The 10,304-nt window shown below is 43.1% G+C and overlaps 1 protein-coding gene across 1 annotated transcript in view; it reads right to left on the bottom strand.

Moving 5' to 3' along the window:
- Positions 1–7,112, bottom strand: part of LOC138953498 (proton-coupled folate transporter-like) — a 12,226-nt gene extending 5,114 nt beyond the window's left edge. The window contains exons 1-5 of the mRNA XM_070325337.1: positions 7,026–7,112; positions 5,707–6,173; positions 3,822–4,069; positions 3,331–3,527; positions 1–112 (exon numbers count right to left, since the gene is read on the bottom strand). The exon at positions 1–112 is cut by the window's left edge and continues 201 nt beyond it. Coding sequence (XP_070181438.1) covers positions 1–112; positions 3,331–3,527; positions 3,822–4,069; positions 5,707–6,173 — 1,024 coding nt within the window. The 5' untranslated portion in view covers positions 7,026–7,112. The remainder of the gene's footprint in view (positions 113–3,330; positions 3,528–3,821; positions 4,070–5,706; positions 6,174–7,025) is intronic.
- Between the last annotated feature and the right edge of the window lie 3,192 nt (positions 7,113–10,304).

Here is a 10,304-nt window from a genome sequence, read left to right as displayed (position 1 = left end):
AGTGCAGGAGGTAGAGGACGATGATGCTGTTAGAGCCGAAGAGGTTCAAGATGCCCATGAAGAAGGTGGCGATGGAAGTCAGGAGAAGGCCGCGTCTCCCTGTGGGCGTTTTCTGTAGTCATCAACTCTGCATCGTAACTGGTTCCTTAGTCAAAGTCCATGTTATAGCTTCAGGTCATGTCAGAACTTATTTCTTTTGACTAAGTCCTTGTTACAGTCCATGTCATGACCCCTTCGTTACTCTGACGGAGTCTACATCATAACCTCTTCCTTACTCTGATGAAGTCTATATCATAACCTCTTCTTTACTCTGATGAAGTCTATATCATAACCTCTTCTTTACTCTGATGAAGTCTATATCATAACCTCTTCCTTACTCTGATGAAGTCTATATCATAACCTCTTCCTCACTCTGATGAAGTCTATATCATAACCCTTTCCTTACTCTGATGAAGTCTATATCATAACCTCTTCCTCACTCTGATGAAGTCTATATCATAACCTCTTCCTTACTCTGATGAAGTCTATATCATAACCCTTTCCTTACTCTGATGAAGTCTATATCATAACCTCTTCCTTACTCTGATGAAGTCTATATCATAACCTCTTCCTTACTCTGATGAAGTCTACATCGTAACCTCTTCCTTACTCTGATGAAGTCTAAATCATAACCTCTCCCTTACTCTGATGAAGTCTATAATTATCATAACCTCTTCCCCATGATTGCAGACCACTACCCTGAATAAGCGTGGACCCACGCCTACACTGATGGGTCAGCCACTGATGCTGTGAGAGATGGAGGAGCCGGCGTTCTAGTTCGGTGTTACGGCTGGAATTTACGTGTGTATGTCTGTATGTATGTATATTTACTCCTATTAAAAATTGTGCGTGCTTCTCTCTGTTTACTATCTAGCCTTCACACACACACACAACACTCCAACCAGGCACAAAGACACAAACACGGTTACAGCCCTTTGCCCATGTACCTCTATTGAAATAATCAACACAACATAAACATCTTATTTCCCATTCATTCTACAAATCACTCTCACTCAACATGAAAGTTCTATTTCTGTCAATATACAGAAATCTAGCTGCACAGAAATACACACATGTTACTTTCTCATGCAGTCTATAATTCACGTGCCCACGTAGAACACTTCAAGCTTTGTTCCGTGAGAGCCTGTCTGTCTCACTACACACGAAGTCATTGTCTCAGGCAATACTTCTGTCAATTGTCATTTCTGTTACACACAGATAATAAAACCACGAACGCTCTACGTCTCGTGTTTGTTTACTTGGGGAACGTATCTCCGCACAGCTATCTCGCTGGTTACTTTTTCCCAGTCGTACTCACACATTCAGTGGCACGTACTGATCCACCCCACCCACGCAAACTGTCTTCGCGTGGTGGAATGGGACGGGGTCCCCGTTCTACAGCGCTTCACGCTGACTCCCTCCTGCGCTCCCGCAGCTCACGGCTCGGGACGTAAGGGCGGAACCTCCCGTCTCGTCTCCCCACTTCCGCGACCCTCTCGGCCCGGGATGCTAAAATACACAAGTTTAAACTACCATAAGTCTCCATACTTGAATAAACTTTTCTGACATTCTTTATCACTACCGTCAACTAACTTATGCGGTTACAGTATATACACCCGCTTACTCATAATCTGGACTCCAAGTGTGATCGGCGATCGAAAAGAAGAAGAAGAAGACTCATAAGCGACTTCATTTCCGAAAAACATGTAAACATTCCCTTTTCAACAATGGCTGACATCAGCGCACGCTTTTCAGCCAATTCACACATGACTCTCCCGGTCATTTCTCAAGTCAATATTTCCGAGCAAAATAATATCTCCGAGCAAAATATCAATTCAATAAATACCTGTAAACACAGCAGTTGAATCCAACGATTCAATACCGCGGCACGAGTCTAACCGACCTCCCAGCGCCCGGTGAGAAACTTTACCCAACAGGAGACACTTCTTCTCTCTTCAGTGGTCTATAAAGCTCTGCCTGTCTTACGGTCTATCAAGCGCGACCTCAGTTAATACTCTTCTCTGATTGGTCACATCTCACACGTGACAGCACTGCACTGCACCAGTGACATTCCACCGTGCGGTGCCCACTCAAAGTTTGTGGCCCATGAAATTGTGTACACCTGCGTCACATAACTCCAATATAAAATTATGTGCAAATCCGTTTGTCACATTCGGTACCCAGAGGGAGAGGCACAAACAGCGAGCACTCACACAGGTTTGCACTGCACCAACTATAGTGCAGAAGTACAGGCCTTGAAGACAGCAGCCACAATAGTTGACGGATCAGACCATGAATGTCCTCAGGTCGTCTTTCTGACAGACGCAATGTCAGCACTCCAAGCTCTGTCTGCCAACAAAGAAACTGAGCTCAACAACGCCCTCCAACAGGTTGCTCAGAACCGAAGGGTCGTGCTTCAGCGGGTGCCAGCTCAGTGTGACATAGCAGGAAACGAGGCTGCAGACAAACTTGCCAAGGAAGGTGCCTCAAAGGAACAGTTCACGTCCCAGCTGCAGTACAAGGAAACAAATACAATCATCAAAAACAAGAGGAAAACCAGAGTGGAGAAAGATGAAGAACAAGTCGTCCTACTCAGACTCCGCACTGGACATAACAGACTAAACCATTATGGCCACAAATCTGAAGCTAGTTCCCTCCCCCCTATGTCCGTGTGGCAAGAATCAGACAGCAGAGCACATCCTGCAGGCTTGTCCATACCACAGTGCTCTGAGGGACACCACCTGGCCAGAGGAGACAGCGCTACAAAAGAAGCTATACGGCCCCAAAGAGGACTTGGAGAGGACAGCACGTTTCGCCCTGCAGTCCGGACTGACGATCTAACAGCGAACGACAAGAAGAAGAAGATAACCTCTTCCTTACTCTGATGAAGTCTACATCAAACACCTAGTCTAGACTTGTCCGTGGAAGAAAATCACCCTTCAGCTTAGACACCTACCAAAAATGTACAGCTTGCCTGCTTTCTGTGCTGAATCGATTTTTGCAGTTGGACACTGGTGTCGACTTCCAAATTGATTCAGCGAGAAATTCCTGTTCTGTACAGAAAGCAGGTCGGCTGTTGATTCTTGGTATGTATCCAAGTGTAACAATGCTTTTATCTCTCGCAAAAGCCTGGGGCCGAGGGTTTGTTGGGTGCGTCTTAAAATAAGCAACGTCTTTATACAGGGCGTCTGGAAATGGGAGGCGGGGGGGCAAACTATCCTTGATGATCGTTTGTTACTAAGCAGTATTGGAGGAACCGAATGTCCTTTAATGCAAGGCATAGACACTGACCTTCAGAAAGACCTTCAAGCTTTTGAGCAAGATGGAGCAGGAGATGGGTGTGGGTGGTGAGGAGGGGACAGTCTCGGGGACGAAGAGGAAGAGGAAGATGATGACAAAGACTTGTAGTCCCGCGGAGAAGAGCAGGGGAGCCACATAGCCCAGCGAGCGTACCCAGTACCCTGACATTGTGAGGCCTGCAGAGGACCCTGTACACAGAAAGAACATCAATCTTTATGGAATGTTTTGAAGAATATGTCGTCTGCCCTATATGTAGGGCATGAAAACCACATCTACCGAATTTTGAACAAGATAATAATGTAAATGTACTCACCAGATACAAACACGTACAGCAAAAAACTATGAACCGGTTTTTCTGTTTGTGTTGTAGTGTTATCTTGTTCTAGTTCTTCTCACCTGCCGTCTCCCGTTCCATATCGAAGTTTGGTTCAAGAAGCAAGAGTCAGCGGGAGTTATACAATGTCAGCTGCCTTGTGACTCACCCAGCATCGTAGCAGCCTCTGTCAGCGTGATTTTCACAGCTCGACGACTTCCGCCTTCTTTCGTTGCGTCGGCCACAATGGTGTAGGACGACATCAAGAAACAGCCGAAGCCCCCTGTCATCCCCTCCAGCACGCTCCCGATGTAGAGGTACTCCACGCGCCACTCGTAGTGGAACACCAACGTGAACACCGCCATTCTGGCCATCGCGCCTAGAGATACGAGGTACAGGGCGACTTTGCGACCATACCTGCACAAAGGAATACAAATACTGTGGTAAGATTGCCTTGATGGCTTGAAGGTCATGTCACACCAGAACCAGCACGCTACCGATGTAGAGGTATTCTACGCGCAACTGGTAGTGGAACACCATTGTAATGTGAAGGTCACCATTCCGGCCATCGCGCCCAGAAATACTAAATACTGGGCTGATTTGAGACCAAATTTCTATGGTAACATTAATGCTTATGCATTAAGGTGATGTCACACCGGAACGTGACCACCATGCTACCAACGAAGATTCACTCGAAACACCACTGGACATAGATGACGAACGTAACGTGTATATCACCATTCTGGTCATCGCGCCCAAAGTCACTTTGGTACAAGTCTGATTTACAACACTGTGACCTGCGCTAATGTCTGTAAAGTAATGTCACACCAGAATCATCGCACTGCCGGTGAAAGGTACTACAATTGCCGTACCACCGCGCGTCGCGGACTGCAACCAATGGGTGATATTTATTTTTAGATTATCCACTTGTATGATCAACACAGGAAGAACAAGCCGCGTAAGGCGAAATTACTACATTTAGTCAAGCTGTGGAACTCACAGAATGAAACTGAACGTAGTCCGCCGCTAGTGCAAAAGGCAGTGAAAGTGACGAGCCTGTTTGGCGCAGCAGCGGTTGCGCTGTGCTTCATAGCACGCTTTACTGTACCTCTCTTCGTTTTAACTTTCTGAGCGTGTTTTTAATCCAAACATATCATATCTATATGTTTTTTGAATCAGGAACCGACAAGGAATAAGGTAAAATAGTTTTTAAATCGATTTCGGAAATTTAATTTTGATCATAATTTTTATATTTTTAATTTTCAGAGATTGTTTTTAATCCAAATATAACATATGTATATGTTTTTGGAATCAGAAAATGACGAAGAATAAGATGAAATTGTTTTTGGATCGTTTAATAAAAAAATAATTTTAATTACAAGTTTCCGATTTTTAATGACCAAACTCACTCATTGGTTTTTAAGCCACCAAGCTGAAATGCAATACCAAACCCCGGCCTTTGTCGAAGATTGCTTTGCCAAAATTTCAATCAATTTAATTGAAAAATGAGGGTGTGACAGTGCCGCCTCAACTTTTACAAAAAGCCGGATATGACGTCATCAAAGGTATTTATCGAAAAAAAGAAAAAAACGTCCGGGGATACCATACCCAGGAACTCTCATGTCAAATTTCATAAAGATCGGCCCAGTAGTTTAGTCTGAATCGCTCTACACACACACACACACACAGACACAGACACACACACAGACACACACGCACACACACACACACACACACACACACACACGCACACACACACACATTTAGTAAAAAGTATTGTTAGAAAACGGAAAAGAAAGGAATTTTTCACGACGCGCAGCGAAGTGAAGAGCAGTTTGTGTATGGGATGCCCATCTTTTCTGGTGGGTCTGCGCATGTCTGCTGGAACCATGACCAGAGGTCAGCAGCAGCACGCGCAGAGCTTAGCGTCACTTAGCAAAGATCCCAGCAGCGGAAAGGTCAAGTTTTTCATTTGGTACTCATTTTGTTGTTGTTGTTGTTGTTGTTGTTGTTGTTGTTGTTGTTGTTGTTGTTGTTTCATTTTGTACCCTTACCTGTGCGATATGGACCCCATGAAAAGGACGGGTAGAATAGCAGGTAAGCTGCCGAGGAAGTTGAGGTACATGGTGTAGGTGGACACGCGGGCCTGGATGGTGTCGAGGAGGGAAGCACCGCCCCCCTCCCCCTCCCCTCCCTCGCTGCACCCCGTGACGTTGGGCACCCCCAGGTCCCGGTACTCCCGGGCCGTCAAGTAGTACTGCGTCACCGGCAGCGAGTTGTTTAACGACAGGAAAAAGAGGAACACCGGGATCTCGATACACACCCATCCGCAGACCCGGGAATGGTTAGCACTATGTCTTTCGTCTTTTGTTTCAGGCTGCGGGGATGTCTGGTGTTTGTGGTTAATGCTGTGGTTCTGTATGGCTCCGTACGAATTCACGGGTGGACCAGGCGCCGTTCCGTTGTCTCTTAGCGTGGGTCGTGGGTCGTATACAAGATCTGCGCTGTCATTCCCTATCATCTGAACAAACATAAAGAGAGAGACTAAATGTAAACTGCGATTTTTTCTTTCTCTGTCCGTACCCCTAGATTAATTGTCATGTGCAGGGTGACTCACACAAAAATGCAACGCTCCAAAATGCCAACTTCTTGTACATCGGTTGACCGAATCCCTTTATATTTGGGGGAAATAACCTTCAGCAAACAACAACAACAACAACAATAACTACACCAAAAAAACACTAAGCAGCATCAACAACAACAACAACAACTAAACCGAATCAACACTTAGCAGCATCATCATCAACAACAACAACAACAACAACAAAACAACACTTAGCAGCAGCATCAACATCAACAACAACAACAACAACACCGAAACAACTCTTAGCATCATCATCATCATGATCATCATCATCATCATTATCATCAACAACAACAACCACAACACCCAAATAACACTTAGCACCCAAATAACACTTAGCATCATCAACAACAACAACAACAACAACAACAACAACAACAACAACAACAACAACAACAACGAAACAACACTTAGCATCAACAACAACAACAACAACAACAACACCGAAACAACACTTAGCATCAACAACAACACCGAAACAACACTTAGCATCAACATCAACAACAACAACAACAACACTTAGCATCAGCAACAACAACAACAACAACAACAACAACACCGAAACAACACTGAGCATCAACAACAACAGCAAAAACAACAACAACAACAGTCGCTGTCCTCTCGGATAAGGATTCACACGCGCCAACAGAAATGATCCACTCCCATGCACCATCTAAACCAACGACAATTAAAAGTTGAATTTCTCGATCCGTTTTCTACTTTACTCACACTGAATTTTGCAGCAGCTTCTCTAATATCACATTTTAATGAAGTGGCGATTCGTTTATGAATACATATGACAAGAGCAAGTGGCTCGTTAGAAGATACTAACTTACATGAGCGTATTACATAAATAAGTTGGTATCTAACTCTTATCCAACTCTTATCCTAATCTACCTTTAAAGCAGCAATATCAGTCTGAGCGGACTAAGACTGTAATATTGTACTAAAGAATCATGAGGAAATTACACAAGGAAAGGGACAATTTAGTTTGATTATCCAAATAACAACAACAACAACAACAACAACAACATGCAACAACAACAACAACAACAACAACAACAACAACAACAACAACAACAACAACAACATGTTATTAAGATTTACCGCTCACTTTATTGATTCATTTGAACTATTCAGTTTTCCTTTAAACTGAAACTGTATTATGTCAGTACTTTGCATGTGCACAAGGCAACCATATTTCGGAAATGACGTTATTTGTGAATATAGGCCTATATTTGGTTTTTTGTTTGTTTGTCTTTTATACAGCCTACAAGCGTCTGTTAGTTTCACACACACACACACACACACACACACACACACACACACACACACACACACTGTGACACACACACGCACACACAGACACACACACACATACACACACACACACACACACACACACACACACACACACACACACACTGCACTGAAACGGTTATCACTGACGAAGGTCGATCAAACAAAGCTATCTCGAAATGAAACGTTATCACGTGTTATCGTGGAACTCGATCATCTTATCCTTGAACTTCAACAGTACAGCCCTCTTTTTAAGGCCTTAAAACTTCTTAAAAGATAAGGTCTTAAAAATGAGGGAGCCTTTATATTTAAGTTAAGTTCAACAAGTTTATGAACAGAAAATCTCGAATATCAAGGTCTTACAAGGGATGGCAGTCTTAAATTGGGTGTCTTAAAGGCGGGTTCCATGGACTGTAGTGGGACATAATCAACTAGACTGATGATATGTGTAACACCCTTCGCTTCTTCTCTCCTGCAACCGGTTTACAAGTTCAGGAACAGTATAATCGTGTTCACAGTTTGTCAGTCCGGCGGATCAAAATCAAACAACGCTTTATACGTGCGATAGACAGATCCAATATCTCTGATATGGTTAACAAAAAATTGTTAACTAATCTTAAGATGGCAGTGTCAACTTTTACCGTAAGATTTCAATTCATTTTTTCTTTCCAGATCAGGGTTTTGTTTTGACAGTCTCTCGTGTTTGCGTGCGTGCGTGTGGCCTGGATATGAAAAGGAGCAGCGCCACATGCTGGGCCCTTCCCCCCAACCGCAGGCAGGGATCAACCCCGAGAGTGTACCTGAATGAAGATCTCACCAAAGTGAGGGCTGAAGTCGCTGCGGCGGCCAGGCAAAGCAAAAGAGAGGGCAAAATAAGTGACACCTGGACGAGAGACGGTATCATTTTTTTGAAGAAGGATGACAGAATTTCAAAGATAACGACCAAACGAGAACTGGAAATCTCCGTCGCGTAAAACTTGCAAACATGCACTGTTATAAACATGTCAACTGCCTCTAACCCCTGTGTCAATGTTTGCTACAGGTACATGCGAACTGTTATTGCCAGTACACATCCTTGAGGTCAGGATAGCACGTGAAGTGGCCTTGATATAATATAGGACTGCGTGCATATGAACTCTGGCTACGAAGCATGCGTTGTCAAGCTAAAGTGGTGTGTGCTGGCCTGCAGCTGTGTCAGTGGACAAGGGTACAGCTGTACCGGGCTGCATCAAAACATGTACTCTGCCCAAACAAGCTCGGTGAACTGTGAGTGAGGACGATGCGTGCGTGTGGACTGCATGTTTATGCTTGTGTTTTGTGCGGTTTGTATTGAGATTCAGCAATCGCCGTTTATATGCTGATTCTCGTTCTGCTTGTTTATGCTGACTCATTGTAAAGTTACCAACAATAGGCAGTCTTATCTGTTGTACTAGCAAACTAGCCTGGGCCCTGTCTCAGTGCGTTTTGTAGTGTGTTTTTCTTTGTTTTTTCCCCTTGTTCTCCAGCACAACATATTCTAATCAGATAAAGAGTCACGTCATGAATTTTTGAAAAACATGTTGTCTATTCACATATGCACAGCACTACACATTTTCAAGTGTTTTCCTTGAATTCAAGCCATAATATTTTGGCTTCTTCTTTATTCCCTCTCGTCAGTTTCTTCTATTTGTTACATTACTTTTAATGAATCAGCATTTTCCTTCATTTTTTGTGACAATGTTCTGGGACCCCCCAACTGTAATATATGCGAACATGGAACTGCCGGCGCTGGTCTCTTTTCTTTTTGAAGTTTTACAGAGATCTGTAACCTGAATGAGTGGTAGTAGTGTAACACAGTATAGAGCCAGCGTGGGTATGTTCCAGCCCAAGGCGGTTCAACTGTCTAATAGAAAATTATTTTTCCTCGCTGCTGATTTAGTTGTTCCGTTTTTTGTGTTGTTTGTTTGTGGATATAAATACTTAAAGTTGGCCTTATTCCTTTATGTGTGTATGAAATGTAAAAACGATTATTCTTCAAATATGCGAAGGTGTGGAGTATTGTTAAAAGAAGTGAATGCAGAGCTTAAAGGTAAACGCGTCTGTATATCAGAACGTTCTGGAGATTGTTCATTTTTCATGTGTTTTGGAATAATGTGTATAATAGAAATTATGTTGATCTTAGCAGGCGATGTCCATGTGAACCCCGGGCCGGTCAAGGAAAAGTTTAAGAAATTATCTATCATTCACTTAAACGTACGAAGCCTTAGAAATAAATTAGACATTTTAGAAGTTCAGGTTCAAGATTTTGATATTGTGACATTATCGGAAACATGGCTGTCTAATATAGTAAATAATGATGATTTGTATTTGTCAGGGTTTAATTTACCGATAAGGCAAGATAGACCAAATAACCCCCATGGAGGCGTTGCAGTATATGTAAAAGATAATTTGTATTGTAAAACGAGAAATGATCTCTCCATTCCCGATCTAGAGGCCATTTGGATTGAAACTAAGATACAACAGGAAAGCTTATTAGTTGGTACTTTTTATAGACCGCCTTCTGCAAATGTTGGTTATTGGGACCTGATAGATCAATCAGTTAATGCAGCCGGTATGACTGGTATGAAGTATATTGTTTGTGGTGATTTTAATTCCGATGTTCTTAATAGTACGTGTTTCAATTTGCAAGATATTATGATAAAAAATGGTTTGTTCCAGTTAGTCAAACAA

This window comes from Littorina saxatilis, linkage group LG17 (assembly GCF_037325665.1).
Source record: "Littorina saxatilis isolate snail1 linkage group LG17, US_GU_Lsax_2.0, whole genome shotgun sequence".
Classification (NCBI taxonomy): Eukaryota; Metazoa; Mollusca; class Gastropoda; order Littorinimorpha; family Littorinidae; genus Littorina; species Littorina saxatilis.
Note: the sequence above shows the minus strand (reverse complement) of the source record. Positions and strands in the feature narration are given on the sequence as shown.